The sequence below is a fragment of the Alnus glutinosa genome, chromosome 9, assembly GCF_958979055.1.
Source record: "Alnus glutinosa chromosome 9, dhAlnGlut1.1, whole genome shotgun sequence".
NCBI lineage: Eukaryota > Viridiplantae > Streptophyta > Magnoliopsida > Fagales > Betulaceae > Alnus > Alnus glutinosa.
This window is the reverse complement of record NC_084894.1, coordinates 26,145,630-26,173,132: the sequence shown is the minus strand read 5'-3', so window position 1 is coordinate 26,173,132 and position 27,503 is coordinate 26,145,630. Positions and strand designations below refer to the sequence as shown.

Here is a 27,503-nt window from a genome sequence, read left to right as displayed (position 1 = left end):
ATTCCACTTTCTAAGCATTCAGTTCTTGTCATTTGCATGTAACAAATCCAAACACTCATTTCCAAACCCCAAGCAAGAAAATGAATATTTTAAAACACATAATTTTTAAAAGCTGAATTAATTTTACCAAACACTAACTATATTTCTAGAAATCATGTTTCCATTAAATGCTTTCATTTTGAAACTGCTAAACAAACAGACACCAAGTATCTTCAAATCTTCAATTACCACTATTGATTTATACAACACTTATGTTTCTTGTTCTTTTGTTAAGTACCAATTTAATTTAAATTCCATAGATTTTTTGGATAGCTGGGATTCCATCCAACTACTTGTAATTCTACTTTAGATACCTAGAGAGAGCCCTATAGTGCAATTTGACTGGAACTCATCGTTGTTAGGCCATCTTTCCTTCCACTTCCATACAAACTAATACAATTATCTCCACCTTAAAAACTGTCTTATCCAGTTTGTAATAACTTCTTTTATGAAGAATGTGATACGGGCTACAGCTGGTCCAGAATGTGTTACATGTGATGTATATAAATCAATGTATTAATTTTTTTTTTCATTTTTTCTTATTATCCTTTTTTTTAGGCAATGTTCAACTCTGCTGAAAATTGACAAATGTGCAGTTGAGGCCACCTTCCCTCTTATCCCCACAACATTTCTCATCATGTTTGCCGAGCTTTGATATCTGCATTAACGCAATGAAAATAAAGCTTTTTTAGACAACATCGAACCCATAAACGTTGAATTCAATGAATTTAGTTTCATAAAATTTTTCTCTTCTTTTTTCAAATCGAACTTGTGCTTTTTGGCTAGTTCCGAAATGCAATCAATTAATTTGATTCTCATGTGCTCAAACAGAAGAAACTGATGTAGTTATTACCATCAAGAAAGAGAACATGTTAATTCTTTTGCTTAAATCTGTACTGAGGGAAGCTGTGAATTCAATAAAAATGGTAAAAGCAAGGGCTACCAACCTTTATATTTGGAGTGTCCGGGTGAAATGGAAAAAGGGAAACCACCATTAATTAACAAGCTTAAGAAGAATCATGAGTCCGTAAGCTGAGCAGAATTACTGAAGACAGTTGCGGAAGAAACGGATTCCCTGATTCATATGAATGAAGATGTGAAAAGAGATTCTCAGGGAGAAGACAGCCAACGGGTAAAGGAAAAAAAGACAAATCATATAAGAGACGAGTAATACTACTCTTTACACTCATTTCACATGCTAACGTGGCGTATTTTAAATGGCTTTCTTTTTTAAAGCAGTTAACATGAAAAGTCACTAAAAACATGTTATGTCAGCCAATATAAAATTGATATAAAGAGTAGCATTACTCGACATGAGATATAGGATATCCAAACCTGCAATGCGAAAGTGATGTCTGCTTCATCTACTCTTAATGTCACTCTTCTGGATTTATCTTCTCGAGACTGACCTAGTTTGAGAAGCCCCTGCACATTGAATTATGCCTCAGAATTTTACTCATATCCCTTTCTTTTCCAAGTAAAAAAAAAAGGGTATTATAACTCTTGTAAGTTCATGGAGCGTTGGAGAACTACATTACAAGGAATGTATTTGAATAACAAATGAAGTGTCACCTGGTCATTTAGCACTCTGCATATACTTGAAAGTTCCATACTCCCAACAGGGGGGATTAGTGACGATTTGCAGATGTCCATATAGGATTTATTCAGCTGCATTCATGTAGAAAGTTTCAGAAAACAGTACTATAGCTGCCAGATCCAAATCGAGACTATTGTTAAACAATGGTAAGGAACCAAGGAATCACACCTCCCCTATAGTTGCATCCTTCTTTCCCCCACGGAAAAGTTTGACAGCAGAGCAAAGAACAATCTGCAATCAAATTAAGTGCACTGAAATATATCAACACTTTTCATTCAAAACTAGTGATATAAAAGCAAGGGAGATAAACATAGGTAGGGCTCATCACTTCCATGGTATTTTTAGTGTAGAAAGCCAGCCAACCACAACCACAATCATTATAGGTCAGGCTGCAGCCTGATGCAACCAAATGTTCAAAAGTCTAATTTTTAGCTCCTACCAACCACTTGTAGGTTGGGTTAATTGTGTTCTTTGCAATTAAAACTCTGAAATCTGTGACTATTCATTATGCTTACACAAGAGCACCTTTTCTTCTCTTCATCATCAATAGAGACAAGCAGTCAGCTTTTCTAATTTAAAAAATATAAAAAATATAAAAAAAAAAAACAAAAACAAAAATTGAGGCTTTCCATTGGGAAGCTCTTTTAATTAGCCCAAATGGACAAGCGGGTTACTTTTCTCCTAGTCAGAGGTAATAGCCATCTGTTGAGTAGTCTTAACATTCCTACAATTAATTATAAAAACTTTTCTGGTAATGGCGCCATTCCTCGATTGACTTCTTATTCTTGCAGCAAGAGGATGCATTTAGAGTATTCTACACTGAGCACCACACTTAGATAAAACAACTATTAATCTGTTAAATACGACACACCATGTTTTCAGCAGGTTACAAGCACAAAGTTACCTGTTGATGTTGTGGGAGAGATTGTATAGTATCCACTATTGGTGATTTATAAGTCTTTGACAAAGCAACAGCCATATGATCAAGCCTCACCTACAACCAGTATTTTTTTTTTTGTAAAAATAAAATCTTGAGAAAAATAAATAAAATTAGCTGGAAGCAGATATGGTGGCAAATTTAGGATTTCAGAATGGATATCTAAGATGTTGATATTTAAGAGCTTACAACGTCTATTTCTTGTTTTATCAAAATATCAGGAACTGTTGGTGTCTGCTGTTCAACGAATGCTTTCTCTACTGTTGACAAATTGAAGTTGCTGTCAGATTCTCTAAGCTCTGCTTCTAGCACCTCAATTGCACTCCTGCAATGTTCAACAGTTACACCAATGGTTTTGCAGTTTTTACTCTAAAAAAAGTAAGGTTATAGAATTTTTTATTTGTCTGACATCAATCCTTAAGTTGCTTTGATGGAGTTTGAATTTAAACAAACATTGTAGTGCTTGGTGCAATTGCCGTGGTTAAAACATTTCCATGTTACAGCACAGGCGCAACACGCGCACAATTCCCTACAGTCCTTAAAAATCTAACATCTCGCTAGCATTATCTACTAGACAAGACCTTGAAGAATGGACCATATGGCCACCATGAAATTCAGTGCAAAATAAGTTGAGAAAGAAAAGAACAAGTACACGTTGTGGCAACATGGCAGAACCTGAGTTGCACCGGACGTTGCTACCTCTTGCAAATGGGTGTAATGTCCGATACCAACTTTACAATTGAGGCACAAGTTCTAGAATTCACTTCTTTAATTTGCAAGTTTAAGCTCTACCAAAAAGCATTAAAATATGTAGAAACTTGAATAAACCTCCTGAATGGATCTATAGGAGCTATTAAGCTTGTTGAGCAATTTGCTAGTGGATTTGTGACTCATGAGATGAAACACAGCTGAATCTAAAATGTTCTTTTTAACTCCTCTTTTTTTTTTTCCTAACCTCGAACTATATTGACTCAAGCTTTTAATCTTGTTGAGCAACAACACTTCTTCAACTAGTTTGTCAAGCTAGACAGGGACAAACACTGAAGTTCTGACACTTACATCTACCATGTCATCACAGCAGAACGCAACCAACACAACAATTGTCATAGAGCACTGACCTGCAAACACAAAGAGCTTTCCGCATATCTCCAGATGCAGCAGCAACTTTCTGCCAATTTCATATAGTCAGTCTCTAATATTGCTTTTAGAGATCAAATTCAGATGCTTATGCATCATCCTTAATGCAGGATGTGAGAGAGAGAGAGAGAGAGAGAGAGAGAGAGAGAGAGAGAGGACAGTATTTCATCAATTACTATCAAATGTAATAGTTAAGATAGTCAAGCACAGTGGAGCAAAAATTATTCATTAGAACATAGCAGAAAAAAAATGATGGCGAACTCACTCTGGCACAGAGTTCCAATGCTTGCAGTTGAACGACAGTGTAAGGAAGTGCCTGTTCGAGAAGAGTGACAATAATTACTCATCAATATTTTCATCACCCTAGACAAATCTGAATTTTGTCCACCATAATTCATATTATAAGCAAACACTACTAATTCGCTGGAAAGTAAAAAAGGAGCAGAAAACTAACCATTAGCCTTTCCTGAAGTATCTTGAGGATCTGATCTTTATAGTAAGCCCGAAAAGTTACTACGATAGGCTTGCCTAGCATAAAAAGGTAGTTGATAGAATTACCAATAATTATTAAAAAAATTTAAACCAATCAAAAGAATTTTTGTGAGTCTTAGAATTGACCTAAATAAAATTCAGTATCAAACTCACAATTTAATGACTGTAGTCTTGGAAGAAAACGATCTGCTAGGTCTATGGCATTAGCTATTCCTGCAAAAGAAAACATGTATGAATATAAGGCACACAAATTGAGCCCAGTTTAATCTGATAAAGGCCAAACAACCATATCAAATTAAACAAAAGATCTTAATAATATATTTGCTAGGAACAGTACCTATGAATATGCATCTAGAGAAAGGGAAGGTTGTGAGCATGAAAAGATCATGAAGCACAGCCCTGTCTTTCGTAATTAAATAGTCCAACTCATCAGCGATTATCAGCCTGTTAAAACGAAGACCACGAGTAAAAATCACACATTTGGTGACATCCAATGTGAAAACAAGCAACAAAGTGATCCAATATTGTATACCAATCTTGCCCATATCATTGTTTTAGTCTACTAATCAACAAATCTTATAATGTACATGTGTGTGTACGTTGTGAAAGATCCTGCGTTGAAAATGCATATCTTACATCATCTTCAAGCCAGAAGACTGCGGCTTTTTAGAATAAAAATTCTGGAGATCTTGCAAGGCTGAGGTAGTCGACCCATTAACTTTCTTTCGCGGTTGCGCTTTACCAAGTATCTGCACCAATACGAGCAGTCAGCTATGCATATTTGATCTTTTAATAGTGATGAGCCATGCTATTGATATCAGTACCTTGCTGAAAATATCCGATGTTTTTGTAAGAGAAGTACAATTTATACTTAGCACATCGGGCTGCTGATGACCTGCCTGGTAGCAATAATTTTTTAATCAATGAGTATTAGAACTGAAAAATAAATTACCAATTGTTCCGAAAGCAAAAGCTTAAAGCCATAGAAAATGGTAAATTTAATTTAATTAATAAATCACCAATTCTCTCCAAAAGCTTAAGGTGATAGAAAATGGTGAATTTCATCTAAAATTACCAGTTGTCTCAATCTGATACAAAACTGTGAATTTTAAATGTTTTTACATTGTTCTAACAATCACTAATCATAATGTGCATAGAAACCTCGTTCATGAACCAAATGCAAGCACAGCCCCAATTTCAAAGCAACGAATAGGGGGGAATAAGCTTTCTACGTACCTCTTTTGCCCAATCAACCAAAAGCTGTTTCACTTTCTCTATCGACAACGATTTCCCGGTCCCGGGACACCCGCACACGTATAAACTTCCGGCCTTCTCTTGCTCCACGCATGCCTTGCAGAACTCCAAGACCCTCCTCTGCTCCTCCTCACGGCACACAATCGTAGACGGCGCCGTCGAGACGTGCAATGCCTCCTTCACCGCCCTCATCTGCTCCGCATCTGCATCAATAACAACAATAATAATAAGAACAACAACAAATCGGGAATGAAACAATAAAATAAATAAGTATTCAAATCCACGCTTGCCTCTAGGATTCCATTTTGGTTTAGAAATAAACCTATCGGACAATTTCTTCACCGGCGATTTCTTAGGATTTTCACTGGAACCTCTCTCGGTCCCCTGCAAATAATTAACGAAATTTATAATTTTATTATAACTTAGTTTGCTTCCATTTTCTCAAGTTTTATTCAAGGAAAGATAAATTTGAAAATGAGTCAAGCTGTTATTATATACGATCGTAGTAATCGTGGAAATCACATTTGAGGGACTGTTTGGGCTCGCAGTGATGCATCGGCGAGGCGATTTCCAATTGACTGGAGTAGAGACTGGGCTCTCCCGCGCCGCCGCTGCATCGGATCTCAACCTCCGCTTCTGGGGAGTGGAGTCGCCGTTGGATCGGGCGATTGCGGGCATGGTTGCGATTTAGCGATTTGGATTTGGGGTTTCGGATCGGAGGGCTCAGGGAAAAGGAAATTGTTGGATAAAATATAGGTTGTATTTTTAGCGGGAAAATGTAACCGTCGCAAATTCGTTTCCCGCCCGATGTTGGGTGGGTTTTCAAAGTCGTTGGGCCGACTCGTCTGTGTTAAGTGTTAACGTGGGCAGTTGTTAGCTTGTGCGTTATCTCTCCCCTCTAAATCCCTCAGAAAAATCAACTTGCATTCTTGCAAGGCCCATAACTATAAGAACAATGATTTTGCCCAAATAACATAAAATAATAATACACTGACTTATTTCTCCCTTTGACAGACTCTATAACTCTCACAGAAAAATAAAAAATAAATAAATAAATAAAAGAAGAAGAAAGATATATATATATATATATATATATATATATATATATATATATATATATATATATATATATTGCATTATCTCTCCTTGGGAAAATCTAACTCCCACATAGGAAAGTCAATATCAGAAGCTAGGCACACAAACCTTTTTATATTTTTTTTAAAAAAAAAATCTTATTTTTTAAACAATCTCTCTCAATCAAATTATTAAAATCACTCCTTAAAATATATTGAAATTTCCTTCGACAGCCAAGAAATAAGAGGTGCATGACCACCCCTTCAAACTCGCCGCTTGACAACACCAGTCACCTCTCGCCTCCAATCTCTCCGCTTCTCCCTTCGACAATCTCCCGCACCCATTGATCATCTAAGTTAAATACAGCAACACCAATGAGGTAAACGACTCATCTACTTTTTTCTTCTTCTTCTTCTTTTTGTTTTTTGAGTTTTTTTTTTTTTATGTGCCGAGAGTTTGATGGCCTTAAGCCTCACAATATATGGAGCTGACCTGTCGGTACATTTGGATAAGTTTTACATGCAAATGAAACATTATAGTGTTAGTGATTATTCTCAACATGCATGCCACTATAGGTATTACAATTTTTTATTATAAGTTTATTACATGACACTTATCACATTAGTCAAAATAATTAAATTTGATTGTTGTTGATATAGCAGAGTCGCGTGGACTACCACTTTAATTTGTAAGTTCACGTAACACTTATCACATTAATTACTAAATAATTAATTGAAAAATGTATGAGATACTAAATCTTTTATTACAACCTCATTTAAAAATTTATGTGGCAGTCCATCATTGGTAAAACAATCAAAGCAAAATTGATATACAAAATTCTTTGCTTAATTATTAAATTAATTATGAACTATCACATTAGTTTATAAATAACTTTATAGTAAAAGTTGCAACACTCTTAACAACCTTCCAATTAAATTTGACTATAACTAATATAGTAGTGTCACGTCAATCTATAAAAAAAATTATGATAAAAACTCTAACATACCAAACACTTTCTTTTCTTGAAGCTACTCTCTGCGAAACTTTTGATGTTTAAAGAATTGTGAAAATTGTATCATTGGTCCATGACTAGATCCCATAAATAAAACTTAAAAAATTATCAATTTTTTTTAAGTACTTGATATTATTAAATGCCCTTTTGAACTGGGAAATTTTTTTAAAGTTTTATTTTTTTTATTATGATCAACACGTGTCTCCATCTTATTGACGCTGAGATGACGCCTAACAGAATCTGTTAAAATTTTTAACGTAATTTGACTTCAATGAATGATTTGTACATTAAACCAACCGCAGGGATCTCTGAATTAATTTTTATACTAGAGGGATCGATTTGTAATTTAGGGTAATCACAAGAATCAATAGTGCAATTTTTCTTAAAGAATTAAAGGGAAAAATAAAATTAGGGAGGGCCTTTAATAATATCAAATACTTCTCCAAGCCCATAAATAAAAACCGAGCTCAGATTAGGCATTTGATGAAGGCCCATCACCAGATCCCACCACTTCGGCACTTTGTTTGTTGGATTATTTCTTGGTGCCGTTACATCAACTGCCATAAAAAATTAAAAACAGAAAATAACACTTCTAATGGGCCATTGGGCTCCACCAATTTGCATTGGAATAATTATAAAACACAAACCAATGGAATATATTTGGATATTACAAATTGTACTACAACTCTTTACCTAAGATTAAATATAATTATTTAGTGACTGACGTGATAAGAATCTACGTAATACAGTCACGTCAGTCAAATTTAATTATTTTTTAATAATTAACCTGTTAAATCGTAATAGAATAATTTAGATTCTTAAAAGGAACTATAACCTCACAATACAAGCGCGAATTTTGATTAATTATTTTCTTTCTTTATTCAAAACATAACAACTTTTAAATAGAAAAATTATTACAATGTCCCTAAGAAAAATTAGGGTTGAGTCATTAATCAAGCAACTCTCATAAAAATCCATATCTAATAGCATACAATAGACTCTTCATATTTAGTTTTTCTCTACTTTTTTAACAAAAACCACAAAATGCCCAAATATCAGACTCTTTAGCAAATGTTAATCTTAACATTTATCAGATTTTCTCATGAGATTTAAAGAGCAAAAAAGACAATGTTATATTTTTTTAATAATATTTTTGCAAACCATACCAATGTTCTATATTTTTCTAATAAATAAAAACTTCTACATGTGACAATGTTATTATGAATGATTTAAAAATAGTATTTATCCCCAATTCTATAATTTTCTAATGAATAAAAACTTCTACAAGTAACAATGTTATTATGAACGATTAAAAAATAGTTTAGTGACTGACGTGATAAAAATCTACATAATACTGTCACGCCAGTCAATTTTAATTACTTTTTAATAATTAACCTGTTAAATCATAATAGAATAATTTAGATTCTTAAAGGGAACTATAACCTCACAACGCAAGCGCGGATTTTGGTTAATTATTATCTTCCTTTATTCATAACATAACAACCTTTAAATAGAAAAATTATTACAACATCCTTAAGAAAAATTAGGGTTGAGTCATCAATCAAGCAACTCTCATAGAAGTCCATATCTAACAGCACTTACAATGGTCTATTTATATTTAGTTTTTCTCTACTTTTTAACAAAAACTACAAAAATGCATAAATAACAGACTCTTTAACAAATGTTAAACTTAACATTTATCAGATTTTCTCTTTAGATTTAAAGAACCAAAAAGACAATGTTATAATTTTTTTAATAATATTTTTGCAAATTTTGCCAATGTTCTATATTTTTCTAATAAATAAAAACTTCTACATGTGACAATGTTATTATGAATGATTTAAAAATAGTATTTATCCCCAATTCTATAATTTTCTAATGAATAAAAACTTCTACACGTAACAATGTTATTATGAACGATTAAAATATAGTTTAGTGACTGACGTGATAAGAATCTACATAATACTGTCACGCCAGTCAATTTTAATTATTTTTTAATAATTAACCTGTTAAATCATAATAGAATAATTTAGATTCTTAAAGAAAACTATAACCTCACAACGCAAGCGCGAATTTTGGTTAATTATTATCTTCATTTATTCATAACATAACAACCTTTAAATAGAAAAATTATTACACATTCTTAAGAAAAATTAGGGTTAAGTCATCAATCAAGCAAATCTCATAGAAATTTATATCTAACAGCACTTACAATGGTCTATTTATATTTAGTTTTTCTCTACTTTTTAACAAAAACTACAAAAATGCCTAAATAACAGACTCTTTAACAAATGTTAAACTTATAATTTATTAGATTTTCTCTTTAGATTTAAAGAACAAAAAAGACAATGTTATAATTTTTTTAATAATATTTTTGCAAACTGTGCCAATGTTCTGTATTTTTCTAATAAATAAAAACTTATACATGTGACAATGTTATTACGAATGATTTAAAAATAGTATTTATCCCCAATTCTATAATTTTCTAATGAATAAAAACTTCTACATGTAACAATGTTATTATAAATGATTAAAAAATAGTTTAGTGACTGACGTGATAAGAATCTACATAATACTGTCACGCCAGTCAATTTTAATTATTTTTTAATAATTAACCTGTTAAATCATAATGGAATAATTTAGATTCTTAAAGGGAATTATAACCTCACAACACAAGCGCGAATTTTGATTTATTACAACGTCCTTAAGAAAAATTAGGGTTGAGTCATCAATCAAGCAACTCTCATAGAAATCCATATCTAACAGCACTTACAATGGTCTATTTATATTTAGTTTTTCTCTGCTTTTTAACAAAACTACAAAAATGCCTTTAGCAAATGTTAAACTTATTATTTATCAAATTTTCTCTTTAGATTTAAAGAACCAAAAAGACAATGTTATAATTTTTTTAATAATATTTTTGCAAACTGTGCCAATGTTCTATATTTTTCTAATAAATAAAAACTTCTACATGTGACAATGTTATTATGAATGATTTAAAAATAGTATTTATCCCAAATTCCATAATTTTCTAATGAATAAAAACTTCTACACGTAACAATGTTATTATGAACGATTAAAAAATAGTTTAGTGACTGACGTGATAAGAATCTACATAATACTGTCACGCCAATCAATTTTAATTACTTTTTAATAATTAACCTGTTAAATCATAATAGAATAATTTAGATTCTTAAAGAAAACTTGAACCTCACAACGCAAGCGCGAATTTTGGTTAATTATTATCTTCCTTTATTCATAACATAATAACCTTTAAATGGAAAAATTATTACAACGTCCTTAAGAAAAATTAGAGTTGAGTCATCAATCAAACAACTCTTATAGAAATTCATATCTAACAACACTCACAATGGACTCTTTATATTTAGTTATCATCTACGTTTTTAACAAAAACCACAAAAATGTCCAAATAACAGATTCTTTAGCAAATGTTAAACTTAACATTTATCATATTTTCTCTTTAGATTTAAAGAGCCAAAAAGACATTCTTATAATTTTGTTAATAATTTTTTTTACAAACCGTGCTAATGTTCTCTCTTTTTCTAATAAATAAAAATTGCTACATGTGACAATATTATTATGAATGATTACAAAAATAATATTTATTTAAAATAGGTAAACATTTAGAGAATTTGTTGTTTGATGGTTTAAAAAAGTAACAAATTAAAACCCTTAACGTAGATTTTGAGAGATAAATTAAAAAAAAAAAATATGAAAAGACTATTGTAAATACTCTAATATTAGAGTATCTAATTTTACTAGAATTAACTCAAACTACTTAACGTGAAAACAACAAGTAACAAGAAAATAAAGAGAACGACGATTAGACTGATGAGGTTGATATAAATATCATAAAATCAAACCACAAACCATCTCAGCTTTATGTCAATCTAGAGTACGCATGGTACTTAATTCATACATCATAACAAAGAAATTTTCATTTGAAAAAAAACAAAGAAATTCCACGTCAACAAAAACTGCATGTCGCCGTTGGTATATATATATATATATATATATATATATATATATATATATATATATATATATATTTTGTATGGACCTGAGTGGCGGAGATATATGCTCGGACACGGTGCTGTGGATGTAACTTTAAGGCTCGAACAACGCTGGCCGTTGGGACACAGTCGGCGATAGTGACCACTTGCATCTCGAAAATTAAAAGAGGACCACCCACTTATCAGATATTGATATTTTTCCTCTCCATATTACCAAAATATCCCCACCCACGAAAAGAATAACAGATGTGTCATGCCCCCCCCCTTTTTTATTTTTATTTTTATTTTTTTATTTTTTAAGGATAACATCTCCACTTCTTTTAAGTGCATTGCACAAGTGTTTTAAAGTTTATATTTTTTTACTGGACGGAATAAATTTAATACGAAATTATTAGATTAAGGTTGATACGTTTGACCTATTTAATTAAATGTGTTAGGTTATTGTTAATCTATATAGTTTTATATTTATGCATCGACACAACCCGAACTTGACACGCGAACACAAATTGTCACCCATAATCAATTATAAATCAAAATTTCGTAAATTGAGGATATATGTGCATTGCAAGTCAATTGGAAGAGTATTGCTGCAAATTCCTTTTATGTCCCTCCAAAATTGGTGTGATTTTTAAAAATTTTATTGGATCAAAATTCAATAAATCTATCGGTGGATATTTTAAAAACCACATCAATTTTGAGAACATATAAAACAATGAGAACTTATAGCATTAATTATTCCAATTGGAGATCCAGAACAATTGCATATTGTCTCCAAATTAGAGACAATAAGTGCGATTTTAAACCAAATCACAGAACATAAATAATTTGGGAACTGCATTTTTAAAAATTACGATTTGAAAACGCAGATTTTTCTGCGTTTTTAAATCGCAGGTAAAATAGTACTTTTGAAAACGTTGAATTTTAAAGGCTAATTTGTAATTTTAAAGGTTAAACTGTAATTTTGCCAGCGTTTTTAAAATTATTTTTTTCAAATCACACATTTTAAAATCGTTATTTTAAATCGCAATTTTTAAAATCACAAATCCAAACGAACCCTTACTCGAACAGATGAACTCCAACCAAAAACTATTAGGATTGCAATGGATTCCTTGCAATCCAAACAGGAGGATTGGAAAGATCCCCCATCCACTCAAGTACAGGATCGGATGAGGTATTTTGGTCATTTGATCAATTGATCAATTGCTAATGAAAAAAGAAAAAAAGAAAAAAAGAAAAAGAAAAAGAAAAATGAGAGTAGACGATGAGATGTGATGAGATAAGGGGATAAGGAGATTGGCGTGGCATCGGCGTGGCATTGGCGTCTACAAGTCTCTGTTTGATTATGTGCCCATGTCATGAGTTGAATGCCTCTTACCTCTCAACGTTTTCCTTCTGTTGGCTTTTCCCTTAATGCCAACAATCCAACTTTATTGATATTCTCTTTAATTTTCTCATCGCCTACAAGGCCAAACAAGCAATTAAAGATGCTCTATATATCCTCTTTATAAATGTGGAACGGAGAAGAGTCGTTTTATGATCAAAATTTTAATATTATTGTATCTAACGGTATAGATGAAGCCACGTAACAAATATATTAGCACGCCATATAGCATAATTTACACCGTTAAATGCCCTATAAAATGACTCTTCTTGTGTCTTTTCCCAATTACCAAATGTGTTTGCATTAGCGGTGTATTTGGTTTTATTTCTACAAAAAGTAGATTTACGCAACCCCGTTTTGAGATGTGCTTCAATGTGAGTTTGAGAATGAAAAACTGTTTTAGGAATTAAAACATTAACAATGGGCTCTTTAAAATTTCTCACAATTTAACTTTAAAAATCCATTTTTATTGATTTAGTTAATCACTATTTAAAACTATTAAACAACAAACTCTCTAAATGTTTTTATACTTTAAATAAATACTATTTTTTATTGATAAATTTAACTGCCAAAAGCATTTGATACAAAAAAATAATGTTAAAAAAATTATAACATTCATTTTTTATTTTTTACTCTTTAAATGTAAAGAAGGTTACTAACAAATGTTAAACTTCATATTTTATAAAGAGTTTGTTAAATTGTAGTTTTTGTGGATTTTATTAAAAATTTAGAAAAAATAAATAAAGAAATAAAGAGCTCATTATGAATGTTATAATATTCTAGCACAAACCATTCATAACAAATTCCAACAAATATGAAGGCATCTATTCTTAATTTGTTGTAAGTTGCACATGCTACCCTCACCAAGTAAGAGTATGTTTGGTTAAGCGGTTTCAAAATGTACGGTTTGAGAAAATAGCAATTAAAAAATGCTTTTAATGAAAATATAATTTTTAAAAACACTTTTAAGCATTTAGCGTTTGGAGAAATTGCAGTTCGACTTTTAAAATTGTACACTTTTTTTTAAAAAAAATAATTAAATAATTAAAAAAAACCTAATACCAACGATTTGAAAACGTTAAGTCAGTGGCGGAGCCTAGAACCTATCTTAGTAAGGGCGGAATTAAAATAATAAAATATAATGATAAATAATTTTTTTGTTCTTTTTATATACTATATTTTTATCATTCATGGTGTCTAATTTTGGTTTTGGGTTGGATTTTCTTAGTTCAATATCAGTCCAAATTTGACAGTAACTTTCATTTTTTAAGAGTGTTGTTGCTGCTGGGCTGGGGCTAGGCTAAGTTGTATTGATATATATATATATATATATATATATATATATATATATATATATATATATATATATATATATATATATATATATATATTTTTTTTCTTGATGAGCAAATTAATATAGGGGAATGAATGTTTTGATTTAATTTGTAGGGACTTGTAGGGGCAGACCCGCCCCCCTTTATCTTTGCTACTGCGTTAATTATTCCACGCCATTTTTTTTTCTCCTTCAAATGGAACACTTTTCGCGATTTCTTTGTAAACCCACTTTTTGCATGCCAAAATTGCCGAGGCAATCGAACTATAAAGAGAAATGATACATTTATATCTCCTATATATTTATTGTATATATACATACAATCAAGTTTTAAATCCACAATTGAATTTGTGAAGCTCAATGTGATTCTCATAAATTTAAATGTGAAAATTTAAAAATAAGATGTATAAGAGATGTATAGAAGATGTAAAAGTATCATTTATCAACTATAAATGGTGAAAACGATGAATCTAACTAATTAGACTTAAAAAAAAAAAAAAAAAAAAAAAAAAAAAAAAGAGGAAGAAGAAGAAGAAGGAGGAGGGACACATCTACCATATGGTTTTTGCATATGGAACATGATTAGGGTTATCCCATCTCCAATAGCAAAAGTGAGTGAACATGAGTCATGACTAGAATTTTTTTTCATTACCCGTGATAACTGATAAGCATCGATAAAGGGATTGCGGTTTGAACTTTGCCCCCACTGTTTTCGTACCACCAAACGTGGCTTAAGGGCTTAAGGGCTACGTTGGACACGTGTGGGGACCTGACCTGGGGTACTGATGACTGATGATGCCGTGATGGGAGCACTACTCTACTGTACGGAAAAGTTCAAAGTAGGCCAAAGACCAAAACTATATTTAGTTCTTTGATGCCGGAATGTCCTCGACCGCGCGTGGTTATGGTTGTTCGGTCATTTAAGCAATGTTGTGTAATAAGTCCTTACACCGGTGAAGAATATGATGTTTTCTGTCACCCACCCCCAACGTAATTGGAACGTGTAGTACTGTTTTCTTAAGAAGAAAAGTTTGGCTACACGCAGGTAAATTGGAAATGGTAGTGCTAAATTGTCTGTTCTTATCATATAAAGTTCTACAGCATTCTTTCTTTTCTTTATTATTTTTTTTTTAACAAATCAATAATCTTTATTGATAAAATCAATCAAACATGAGTCATTTGCCCATTGTTACAATACTATGAATATAGTTTAAAATTTATTCAATTCAAACTCTATCTATAACAAAAGACATTACCTCTCGGACAAGACATGCAATAGACTGTAGAATTTGTATATCTCTTCACATGTTCAATACTCTACAATTTGAGTTGATCCAAATCTTCTTTGATGCCATCTATAATACGACTTATTTTGTTTCAATTGTAGCCTCGTGAATTAACTGCATTGACAACATGTAAGAGTGCAAAATAATATCAAAAAAACTCATTGCCCTGCAAAATTTCACAGAACGGATAACTACCAAAGTTTCAACTACATTCGCTTTGCCAAAAGTTCAAAACAACTCCCTAATTATCTCGTATAACATTCTACACTATCAAAGATGTAAGTAGTGGTTATTATCTTTTGACTTCAACTATATGCTCGTAAAGTCGTATCAAAATGCTTTATTCGTTATCGTGTTTTGAGGAGCTACTTTTCTTTCTTTCTTGCTTCTTCTTCTTCTTCTTCTTCTTCTTCTTTTGAGAAGAAAAAACAAAAGACAAAGCCTAAATATTTCCTCTAAACTAGGTTAGAGGCTTTGTCTAAATGCTTCAACTACCGATCGTTGGCAAAAAAAACAAAACAAAACACCCTCGATCTTTCATTAGCTGAGAACGTTAAATCAAACAGAAAAACAAACATGTGACACCCATGTTTTCAATTTTCAAATGTGAAAGAACGAAAAATGCCCTTTAAGGCTTTAAGTGAAATAACGAAGGGGGAGGGGCCATTTTAGGGGAGATGAATTTTTTGTGTGTGGGGAATATAAATAGGATCCAAACTGGCTTTGCTTATAAAAGTTTTTCTTCACAAAATAAAAAGCATTAAAAAATAAAACTAAAATCACAAAACACTCAAAATTATTTTTATATTTATCTCACCTCAAAACATGGATTAAAAAAAAAAAAACCCTTTAAAAAGCATTAACAAATGATTTTTTATTCAAAATACTTGTGTTCCACCATTTAGGGTGGTGGTTCAATGGCCCAAGAAAATTCTCAAAGTGATTAAGTGTACACTTGGGCATGGGTTTGAATTTCGCAATAGAAATCTCCATGCTTGATTAGTGTAAACTACATTAGTTCCCATTGATGCAACAAGAATCTCAATGCTTGAATAGGCAGAAAAGCCTATAGCATCTCAAAGAGAATAGGCAAATTATATCTACAAAAAAAAACAGTAATTGGCCGCGTGTATTTAATACACGCGGCCAATTGGGCCGTGTATACTACTAGACACGCGGCTAATTGTGTCGGTTTTTTAGTAGTATATTAACAGTAGTCAAATTTAATTATTATGAGCCATTTTTTCGTTTCCAGTAAAATAGACAAAATATTTTTTTTTTTTCATTATAGTGTGAATAGTAAATAGGCTATATATTCTGCCTATTCACTACTTACTTTGTAGCCTATAGAATCTCCGGGCCAAGAGAATAGGCAAATTATTAATAATAGTCAAATTTAACTATTATAAGCCATTTTCTCGTTTCTAACAAAATAGGTAAAATATTTTTTTTTTCTTATAGTGTGAATAGTAAATAGGCTATAGGGTGCGTTTGGGATTGCGATTTTATAGATAATAAGTACGATTTTAAACTAAATTGCAAAACATAAATCGTTTGAGAACTGCGTTTTTAAAAATTGCGATTTGAAAACGCAAAAATTCTGCTTTTTCAAATCACAGGTAAGATAATACTTTTTTGAAAACGCAAAATTTTAAAGGCTAATTTGTGATTTTAAAGGCTAAACTGCAATTTTGTCAAACGCTTAATTGCGTTTTTAAAAATCATTTTTTCAAATCGCAATTTTAAAATCGTTATTTTAAATCGCAAACTCAAACAGACCCTATATATTTTGCCTATTCCCTATTCACACTACAATTTTTTTAAAAAAATTATTTTCTCTCTTCTTTTCCTTCTTCCTTTCTCTCTCTCTCTCTCTCTCTCTCTCTCTCTCCTTATTTCTTTCACACTTTTTTTCACATAAAATAATATTTAAATACAAGTAGAGAGTAGAATAGAGAATTTGTTTAAGAGAATATATAAAAAAATAATAGCTAAAATAGAGAATTGTATTTTTTCAATAACTACTTTGGCTATTATTGCTAGAGATGCTCTTACTATTCACACTAGAATGAAAAATCTATTTTGTTTATTCTACTAGAGACGAAAAAAAGACTCATAATAATCAAATTTGACTATTATGAACTATTTACCTATTCAGTTAGAGATGCTCTTACAAAGCTTAATGGACTAGAATCCTCTCCATTTGAGAAGAACCGGAGAGGATCCGGTCATTTATAAACATTGACATTTTTGTAATTTCACACTATAAATTTACACAAATGCCCCTTTATAGATAAAGGACGGGCTCCTTATGCTTATAAACCACCAACCAAAAAGCAATGATTTGCCAAGGACCAACAACAATGACAATATATACTTTTTCTTTTTTCATGTTCTTCTTTTGAAAGAGTCTCCAAAGAAGGGAAGCTAGCTAAGCTAGGTCTATAGTACTTGAACACAGACAGGTTGATCACACATCACAATTCACACCAGAAAAAGTCATCTTTCTGGCCATCTTTACACAATGCCCCCACCCAATTGCGCAGTCTTTGCTTGGCAAATTCAGGTCTTACCCACGTGAAGAAGGCCCATTGTTGTTCAAGTCTAGTCCTACTTTTCATTTAGAGAGAGAGAGACCATTGACATGTTCCCTTGTGCTGAATATGCATGCTTCCTCCAAATCATTTTCGTCCAAAATTGGTTGGTTCTTCTTATTATGTCTCCAATAAGCATCTAAATTGGCCTTTTTCTTTTTCTCACATTCTGTTTGTTTGATGCTCTCCACCTTTGCTTTTCATTCATGCAGTCCGACAAACCATACATTGCGTCCACAACAATGCCTTTGATTGGCTTTGTTGATATATATTCCTTATTTTGTAGGTGTCTATCACTTAGTCTGACCGTGTAAAAATCGGATTAGGATATTTTCAAATTTGATAGAATTCAGGTAAGTGATTGTGAGAGACCACTTATAAAACCCACCTGACCGGATAAGTAAACTCAATTTTTATTTGGTCAAGTGGATCCCACAAGTAGTCTCTCACAATTATCTGTCCGAATTCTCTCACAATCACTTGCCCAAATATGAGGTTTTTTTTGTCACCGGAACGTAATTGTGACATGGAACGTGTAGTACTGTTTGGTTAAGAAGAAGAAAAGAATTTGCTTACACGCAGGTAAATTGGAAATGGTGGTGCTAAATTGTCTGTTCTATATTGGCTTGTGCAACTGAATTTTCTTGACAGATACCGAGTGGATACCCTACCATTCTTCATTAATTTCTTTTACGTGGCACATTTCTTTCTCCATTGGTTCTTATTATTTAACATTCTAGACTATCAAAGATGTAGTGGTTATTATCTTTTTACTTTTATATTATATATGCTCCTAAGTCGTATCCAAATGCTCCATCTCTTTGTTATCGTGTTTTGAGGGATTTTTTTTTTTAATATTTTTTTTTTGTTTTTTTATGGAGTGTTGTGGCGTGATATAAATATATACATATTTTGTGTTTGGATTATTTGTTCATATATATATATATTGAAAATAGAAAACAAAAGACAAAAAGACATGTAGAATTGCTTAAATCGTGAACATTTCTTTCTATTTTGAGGGTCAAAATGATAAACATGATGATTTTACTATTCCAAATTCCAGAGAAATCTAGTGAAGGTTTTTTAAAGAAAGAAAAAAAAAAAAAAAAAAAAACCTTATTCCGTCAAATCATCAGTTTTCTAGGAAAAACTTAAACTGGTAAAAAAAAAACAGTAAATTAAATTAATATTTTGGTACGTTTCGTTTAATTGTGCCCAATGAACGATATTGAGTGAAAGAGTTGGCATGTGATTTTTCTAAGGAAATGACTTTAATTTGTCGTCACGAAGAGAAACTTGATAGAAAATGACTTCTGTCTTATCAAATTTGGTTAAAGTCCGCATGCATAATGTATTAAAAAGTGAATAAATTCAACTTCAGGTAAGTAATTATAACATAGCGCAGTATATTCAAAAGAGTAATAATCTTAAGATAATGTAGGTAGGATCATTTAAATTTTTCTTCAATTTATAAGACTCGTTTGGGTGTGTGATTTTTTGAAAAATTGTGTCTACCGATAGAATTTATTTTTTGAAATTATGTTTGAATAATTTAAAAAACTTAAGACAAAATTATAAAAAGTTATATAAAATTTGAGTACAATTTGGATTCTAAAAAACAGTATTTGAAAAATGAATTTCACCCAAACATTGATTTGGATTTGGATTTGAACAATAAATTTTTTTGGACCGTTTAAAATGAACGGTCCAAATATTGTCAACAATATCAAAATGCCCAAAAAAGGAAAATAAGTAAGGTTGTTTCGTTAGGGTTCGCTTCCCTCAACCACTCATATGAGATCTACAATTTGAATTCTAAAAAACAGTATTTGAAAAATGAATTTCACCAAAACATTGATTTGAATTTGGATTTGGACAATAAATTTTTTTGGACCGTTTAAAATGAACGGTCCAAATATTGTCAACAATATCAAAATGCCCAAAAAAGGAAAATAATTGAGGTTGTTTCGTTAGGGTTCGCTTCCCTCAACCACGCATATGAGATCTCAACATCTACTTTTTCTCTTTTGTCTTGTTGTCATGATTTTGGTAATTCATTTTAAATTAACGGACCCATATTGGTGGTCTCCAATCAATGTTAAACTTATTATTTGACAAAAGTCATGATTTTGGTAATTCATTTTAAATTAACGGACCCATATTGGTGGTCTCCAATCAATGTTCAACTTATTATTTGATAAACAACTTGTTAAATGGCAGGAGCAATCAAACTATAAATGATGAAAAAGATGAATCTAATTAATTAGACTACAAAATAAATAAATAAGAAAGAAAAGAAAAGAAAAGAGGCACATCTACCGCGTGGTTTTTGCATATGGAACATGATTGGGGTTATCCTATCTCCAATAGCAAAAGTGCAAGTGTGTGAACCTGAGTCCTGACTAGACTTTTTTCATTACCCGTGATAAGCATCAATAAAGGGATTGCGGTTTGCCCCAACGGTTTTCGTACCACCAAACGTGGCTTAAGGGGTATGGTGGATGCCTACGCATGGTTGGGGACCTGGGATGATGAATTGATGATGCCGTGATGGGAGCACTACTGTACGGGAAAGTTGAAAGTAGGCCAAAGACCAAAACTAGGAGCATTTAGTTTTGAGTAATTCTTACGTGACATATAAATATCCATAGAGCGTTAATCAAATAATAATGAGATTTTTAAAATTATCATTTAATCAATTATACGTTCAATAATGATCATGAATTACAGGATTTAAGAAGTAGTGGTCATTTTTTAGGATTAAGGGTCCGTTTGGGTTTGCGATTTCAAAAAAGTGCGATTTAAAATAACGATTTTAAAATGTGCGATTTGAAAAAAGTGATTTTTAAAAACGCAGTTTGACCTTTAAAATCGCAAATTTACCTTTAAAATTCTGCGTTTTCAAAAAAGCATCATCTTATCTGTGATTTGAAAAAGCAGATTTTCTGCGTTTTCAAATCGCAATTTTTAAAAACGCAGTTCCCAAACGATCTATGTTCTGTGATTTGGTTTAAAATCGCACTTATTGTCTACGAAATCGTAATCCCAAACGCACCCTAAAGAAGCTATGGTTTCTGCGTTTTCAAATCGCAATTTTTAAAAACGCAGTTCCCAAACGATCTATGTTCTGTGATTTGGTTTAAAATCGCACTTATTGTCTACGAAATCGTAATCCCAAACGCACCCTAAAGAAGCTATGGTTTCTGCGTTTTCAAATCGCAATTTTTAAAAACGCAGTTCCCAAACGATCTATGTTCTGTGATTTGGTTTAAAATCGCACTTATTGTCTACAAAATCACAATCTCAAACGCACCCTAAAGAAGCTATGGGCCAAATATTACTCCAAACTGAAAAATCCTACCAAAAAAAAAAAAAAAAAAGAGTTATATTTTGCTTGATAAAATAAATCAGCAGTACATTGGCTTTATATATAGGATATGAACCCCTCCATTTTCCCTTATAGTACATTGTATTTTTTTTTTACTGTCATTTTTTTCGAACTTTTTTTTTTCTTTTTTTCGTACAGACATTTTTCTTACGGTCATATTTTACAATGGTCGTTTTGTTAAAACTGACATTCTAACACAATAATTTTTTTAACGGTCATTTTTCTAACTGTCATTAAAGTTTACTATTATTCTGCACCCTGCTATAGATAGAATTACAATTCTTCAACTGTTTATACTGTCATTACCAAGTTCCCTTGAACTGTTTATACTGCCGTGATCAAGTTCGATTAAAACTAATATTGTCAATGAAATTGGAAAAAGTTGAAAATATCAATACGATTTGTTTTTTTTTTTTTTTTGTTAAGAAATAAAAAATAACTACTAACTAATTATAATCACAAGCAACTGTAAGAAGATAAGGAAAAGAACGAAAAGACAAAGAAAAGAAAAGAAAAGTTGGGAAAGAGAGAGGAGAGAAGCCCAAAAGATATATTAAAAAAAAAAAATGCATTTGTGAATAGTATAACCCTACGCGTTGAGTTAATCACAAATTCAAGATAAATCTATTTTGTATTTGCTTTTTTATAATTTTACTTAGCTATTTTAGTTAAAAGTGAAATAGATAATTCATTAGAAATGTTCTAAGATGCTCTTAGTTCCTAAAGCCGCGGTTTTTTATATTTTGTTTCTTCATTTTGTCGATGACTTGTCGCAGGTCGTCTAGCAAACACAAAGTTAGACAAAGAAAGTGCTCATCAATCTCATGCTAACTACTCAAGCTCTATTGGATACAAAGAAGAAAAAGAGAATTAGAGAGCTTGTTTGGTAAGTAATTGTGTTGTAGAATATTTGTGTGTTGTGTAGTAAAAAGTGATTGATGTGATATAAAATTTGGGAATGTTTTCTAGAAATGTGAAAAAATTTTGTTTTGTAGTAGATATTTTTATTTGAATAATAATAAAAAATGATTGATGTGATATAAAAAGTGTAAAAATGTTAAAATATTTTTTTTGGGAGAAGTGAAAAAAAATAATGGGAGAATTTGAGTGGTTTGCCAAACTAACCCAGAATGATCTTACCAAATCTTTGGGAGTAAAAGAGGGTAACCATAAGTCAACTAAGCTTATCAACTTTGACATGGCTACCACGTTAATTGTGTAAGTTCATTAATTATGGAAACCCCTATTTGAATCTATTATTATTATTTTTTTAAATTTAAAAAAAGAAACAAAAATTAAAAAAAAGAGGTTCTTTATGGAACCAAGCAGGGGTTATTGGGCGTAGAAATGGTATGTGATGCTTGGAGAGTAGCAGCTATGAGAACAGGATTCTCTCCAGTTTAATTCCATTTAGTTATTATATTAGGGGTATTTTTGTCATTTCATAATTTTTTTAACAAATATACCCCTACCCTATAACTAACTGGATACTCTCCAGTTCAATTGAACTGGAGAGTATCCAAATTCACAGCTATGATGCCAACCTGTCTCGGTTGTGGGCTCCCACAATCCATATTCACACGACCTGAACTGCTTGTCTCATCGTTGCTCGGAAAAAGACTTTGCACAATAGTTGCCTCAGTGCTAGTGAACCATGCATGTTCGATTGCTGGGTCAGCCCGACTCTGCATAAGCCGAATACAATAAACATTAAAATAAAAATAATGTTATTTAATAAATTGTTATACATATTATCAAGAACGTTAACCCCTAAAAAGAGTAATGTTATTTAGTAGGGGAATAACTTCAATCAGGCAGTGGCAAAAACCTCTTGATTTTTGTCTTTCAATGAGAGATTGACATGTCATCATTAAACAATAAAAGTAAATATTAACAAAACCTTGTAAAATACTAGAACTAAACCCTCATTTTTCACTCTTTTAGTCTTTAAAAAAAAAAAAAAACCAAAAAAAAACCATCATAGCCAACCAGCCGCCGCCGCCGCCGCCACTGCCCCACGCCGAAATTGGGAGTGGCTTTCAGGCCACCCCTAGATGGATCTAGGGTTGGCCTGATAGCCACCCCTAGACCATAGGGGTGGCCGCGCCACTAGGGAGTGGCCACACGGCTACCCTCGATCTATGGGGTGACCGTGCGGCCACCCCCAGGGTTTTGGGGTGGCCCGATGGCCACCCAGGCCCATTTGGGGTGGCCGCGTGGTTACCCCCGGTCCATGGGGCATCTAAGGTTGGCCCAAAGGTCACCCCCAGACCCTGAGGGTGGCCTCGCAACTACCCCCGATCCATGGGGCGGCCACATGACCACCCTCGACCACTAGGAAGTGGCCGTGCGGCGGTGTCCAGCGTGGAGCAATGACAGCGGCTGCGGTGATGGTGGCGTCTGGGGTGGTGGGGTGGCGGTGGTTAGGAGTTTTTTTTTTTTTTTTTTTTTAAGACTAAAAGAGTAAAAAAAAGTTATTAGAATTAGTGTTTTGCAAACAATTGATTTTCTTGTTATAGACTGATGTGTCAATATCTTATTGGTGGGCATAAAACTAGTGTTTTCTGCCTGGACCAGACATAATATTGGGTCTAGGTTTGGCCCGAAGACCACCCCAGACCCCGATTGGATTCGGTGTTTTGCAAACAATTGATTTTCTTGTTATAGATTGATGGGCATAAAACTAGTGTTTTCTGTCTTGACTGGACAGAATGGGCTCTCTATTTAGTAGACTATTATAAACTTATACGATTGTTAAGAACGTTAGCCCCCTTTTTTAAATTTTTTTTTACAAGTGTTGATGTAGGTTGATTTTCATTACCATATCATTAGACATTAATTTATATGAGCATAATATGTGGAACTGTCGTATAACAGTATACTAAATAACATTACTCAAATAAAAGATATGGACAAATTAGTTTATTGTGATAAAAATAAATAAATTATGAGCATAACTTCTTTATAATGACATTTATCACACCAGTTATTAAAATGCAAACTGTCACATGACAGTTCATATGACACTTATTTCGTTTACAAACAAACGTAACAGTCCACTTGACACTTACCACTCCAGCCGTTAAAAAATATAGACTATCACATAATACTTATTTTCATAATATGTGGAACTGTCACGTGAGTTTATAAAAAAATTATAGTAAGAGCTGTAGTACTTCAAGCATTTTTCATTCAATATTTTCTTTTTCTAACGGCTGTTATTAAATTACTTCAAAATTTAGGATTAAATATCTGATCAACGTATTCTTGTTGGGACATGTAGAATTGCTTAAATCGTGAACATTTCTTTCTATTTTGAGGGTCAAAATGATAAACATGATGATTTTACTATTCCAAATTCCAGAGAAATCTAGTGAAGGTTTTTTAAAGAAAGAAAAAAAAAAAAAAAAAAAAACCTTATTCCGTCAAATCATCAGTTTTCTAGGAAAAACTTAAACTGGTAAAAAAAAAACAGTAAATTAAATTAATATTTTGGTACGTTTCGTTTAATTGTGCCCAATGAACGATATTGAGTGAAAGAGTTGGCATGTGATTTTTCTAAGGAAATGACTTTAATTTGTCGTCACGAAGAGAAACTTGATAGAAAATGACTTCTGTCTTATCAAATTTGGTTAAAGTCCGCATGCATAATGTATTAAAAAGTGAATAAATTCAACTTCAGGTAAGTAATTATAACATAGCGCAGTATATTCAAAAGAGTAATAATCTTAAGATAATGTAGGTAGGATCATTTAAATTTTTCTTCAATTTATAAGACTCGTTTGGGTGTGTGATTTTTTGAAAAATTGTGTCTACCGATAGAATTTATTTTTTGAAATTATGTTTGAATAATTTAAAAAACTTAAGACAAAATTATAAAAAGTTATATAAAATTTGAGTACAATTTGGATTCTAAAAAACAGTATTTGAAAAATGAATTTCACCCAAACATTGATTTGGATTTGGATTTGAACAATAAATTTTTTTGGACCGTTTAAAATGAACGGTCCAAATATTGTCAACAATATCAAAATGCCCCCAAAAAGGAAAGTAAGTAAGGTGGTTTCGTTAGGGTTCATTGTCTACTTTTTCTCAGCTTTATGTCAATGTAGAGTACTCATGGTACTTCACATATATCCACATCAATTGAATGTCGCCGTTGGAATATATATATATATATATATAATTTGTATGGACTTGAATGGCGGAGATATATGCTCGGACACGGTGATGTGGATATAGAAAAATGATTCTTACACTCATTTCTCACAACAGTTCCACAACTAACTGATGTGGTTGATAATATTTTATTATTATTATTATTTATTTTCTTTTTTTTGGTAAAAAAATAATATAATACTACCAGCCACGTCAGCTTGTTGTGGGGCTGTTATGAGAAATGAGTGTATGAATCATTTCTCGTGGATATAACTTCAAGGCTCGAACAACGCTGGCCCCGCCGTCGGGACACAGTCGGCGATAGTAACGACTTGCAAGCATCTCGAAAATTGCACTATTAGTCCATACCAGATTTCATAAGGGAAGTGATCCTTACACTCACACTACACAATAATGACACAATACCAAAGCACAATGGAGTGGGGTTCATGTGTGGGCTCCATTCCATTGTGCCTTGGTGTTGTGCCATTGTTGTGTAGTGTGAGTGTTTTAATCATTTCTCATTCCACAAATAAAACTTAAAAATTATCAAATTTTTTTAAGTAGTTGATATCATTAAAGGCCCTTCCGAATTGGAAAAAAAAATTTAAGTTTTTTTTTATATATATTTTTAATAAATTTATATTGTTTTATGGACATAAATTTTCTACAAATCGGTTTGTAAAAAATTTCATACGATCCACATATAAGATTGACATGTGTCCCTTGACATGTGAGAAACACATGTTATTTTAATAGCATTTGCTTCTCACATGCTTTTTTAATAAATTTTCTATAAACCGGTTTGTAAAAAATTTCATACAATCCACATATAAGATTGACACGTGTCCCTTGACATGTGAGAAACACATGTTATTTTAATAGCATTTGCTTCTCACATGCCTTTTTAATAGCATTAATAAAAAAACATATGCTTCTCACATGTTTAAAGGACGAATGTCACTCTTATATGTAGGTTGTATGAAATTTCTTACAAACTGATTTGTAGGAAATTTCTGTCTTTTTTTTATTATGATCGACACATGTCGTTATCTTATTGGCGTTGATGTGACGTTTAATAGAAATTGTTAAAATTTTTAACAGAATTTGACTCCAGGGAGCGATTTGTAAATTAAGTCAACCACAAATATTTCTGGATTTATTTTTATACTAGAATGAGCGATTAGTAATTTAAGTTAACTACCGGACCAATGATGCAATTTTTCCTAAAAAATAAAAAGAAAAAAATTAGGAAGGACCTTTAATAATATCAACTACTTCTCCAAGCCCGTAAATACTTAGAAACCCGAGCTCAGATTTGGCATTTGATGAAGGCCCATCACCAGATCCCACCACTTTGGCGGTTTGTATGTTGGATTATTTCTTGGTGCCGTTACATCAACTACCGTAAAAAGAGTGCCCCTTCTATACGGCAGAGGCAAAAACCAGGGGTTTTTTGCCAACCAATAGCCACTTGACACGTCATCAAAAAGCAAAAACTTAAAATGATACTGAATTAGCTAATCCCTCCCCATCTCTCTTCTAAACTCTCTTCTGAGTTTCTCCCTTCTTCTAAGCCTCACAATTCCAACAAAAGAGACAAACCCCACTTCCCAAATCACGTCCGCCGGTCCGCCGGTCTGCCGTCCGTCGTCCTCCCGTCAGCCGTTCGTCGTCCGCCCGTCAGCCGGCCCTCCGGTCCTTCCCTAATCTCTGCACGTCCGCCTGGACTGAACCTCGCAGGCCGCTCGTCCGTCCGTTCGTCCTCCCCAAATCCGTCCGTCCGT

The 27,503-nt window shown here is 32.3% G+C and overlaps 1 protein-coding gene across 1 annotated transcript; it reads right to left on the bottom strand.

Moving 5' to 3' along the window:
* Positions 1 to 205: 205 nt before the first annotated feature.
* LOC133878246 (cell division control protein 6 homolog B) lies at positions 206 to 6,164 on the bottom strand. The gene is made up of 17 exons (XM_062316776.1): positions 5,979 to 6,164; positions 5,747 to 5,840; positions 5,439 to 5,659; positions 5,027 to 5,101; positions 4,839 to 4,951; positions 4,540 to 4,646; positions 4,356 to 4,415; positions 4,165 to 4,238; positions 3,976 to 4,026; positions 3,692 to 3,741; positions 2,763 to 2,898; positions 2,541 to 2,630; positions 1,805 to 1,867; positions 1,612 to 1,707; positions 1,375 to 1,464; positions 987 to 1,114; positions 206 to 697 (listed from the first exon to the last, which is right to left on the bottom strand). Exons 1-16 carry the CDS (start codon positions 6,132 to 6,134, stop codon positions 1,082 to 1,084), a joined length of 1,509 nt encoding a protein of 502 aa, XP_062172760.1. The 5' UTR covers positions 6,135 to 6,164; the 3' UTR covers positions 206 to 697; positions 987 to 1,081.
* Positions 6,165 to 27,503: the final 21,339 nt, after the last annotated feature.

Bases quoted from the DNA above. Each gene is read 5' to 3' on its own strand.
- LOC133878246 (XM_062316776.1), bottom strand. From the start codon at position 6,134: ATGCCCGCAATCGCCCGATCCAACGGCGACTCCACTCCCCAGAAGCGG. The intron at 1,708-1,804 runs GTGTGATTCCTT...ACATGAATGCAG, and splicing joins AGGATGCAACTATAGGGGAG to CTGAATAAATCCTATATGGA. The intron at 1,115-1,374 runs GTTTGGATATCC...CATATGAATCAG, and splicing joins ACATCACTTTCGCATTGCAG to GGAATCCGTTTCTTCCGCAA.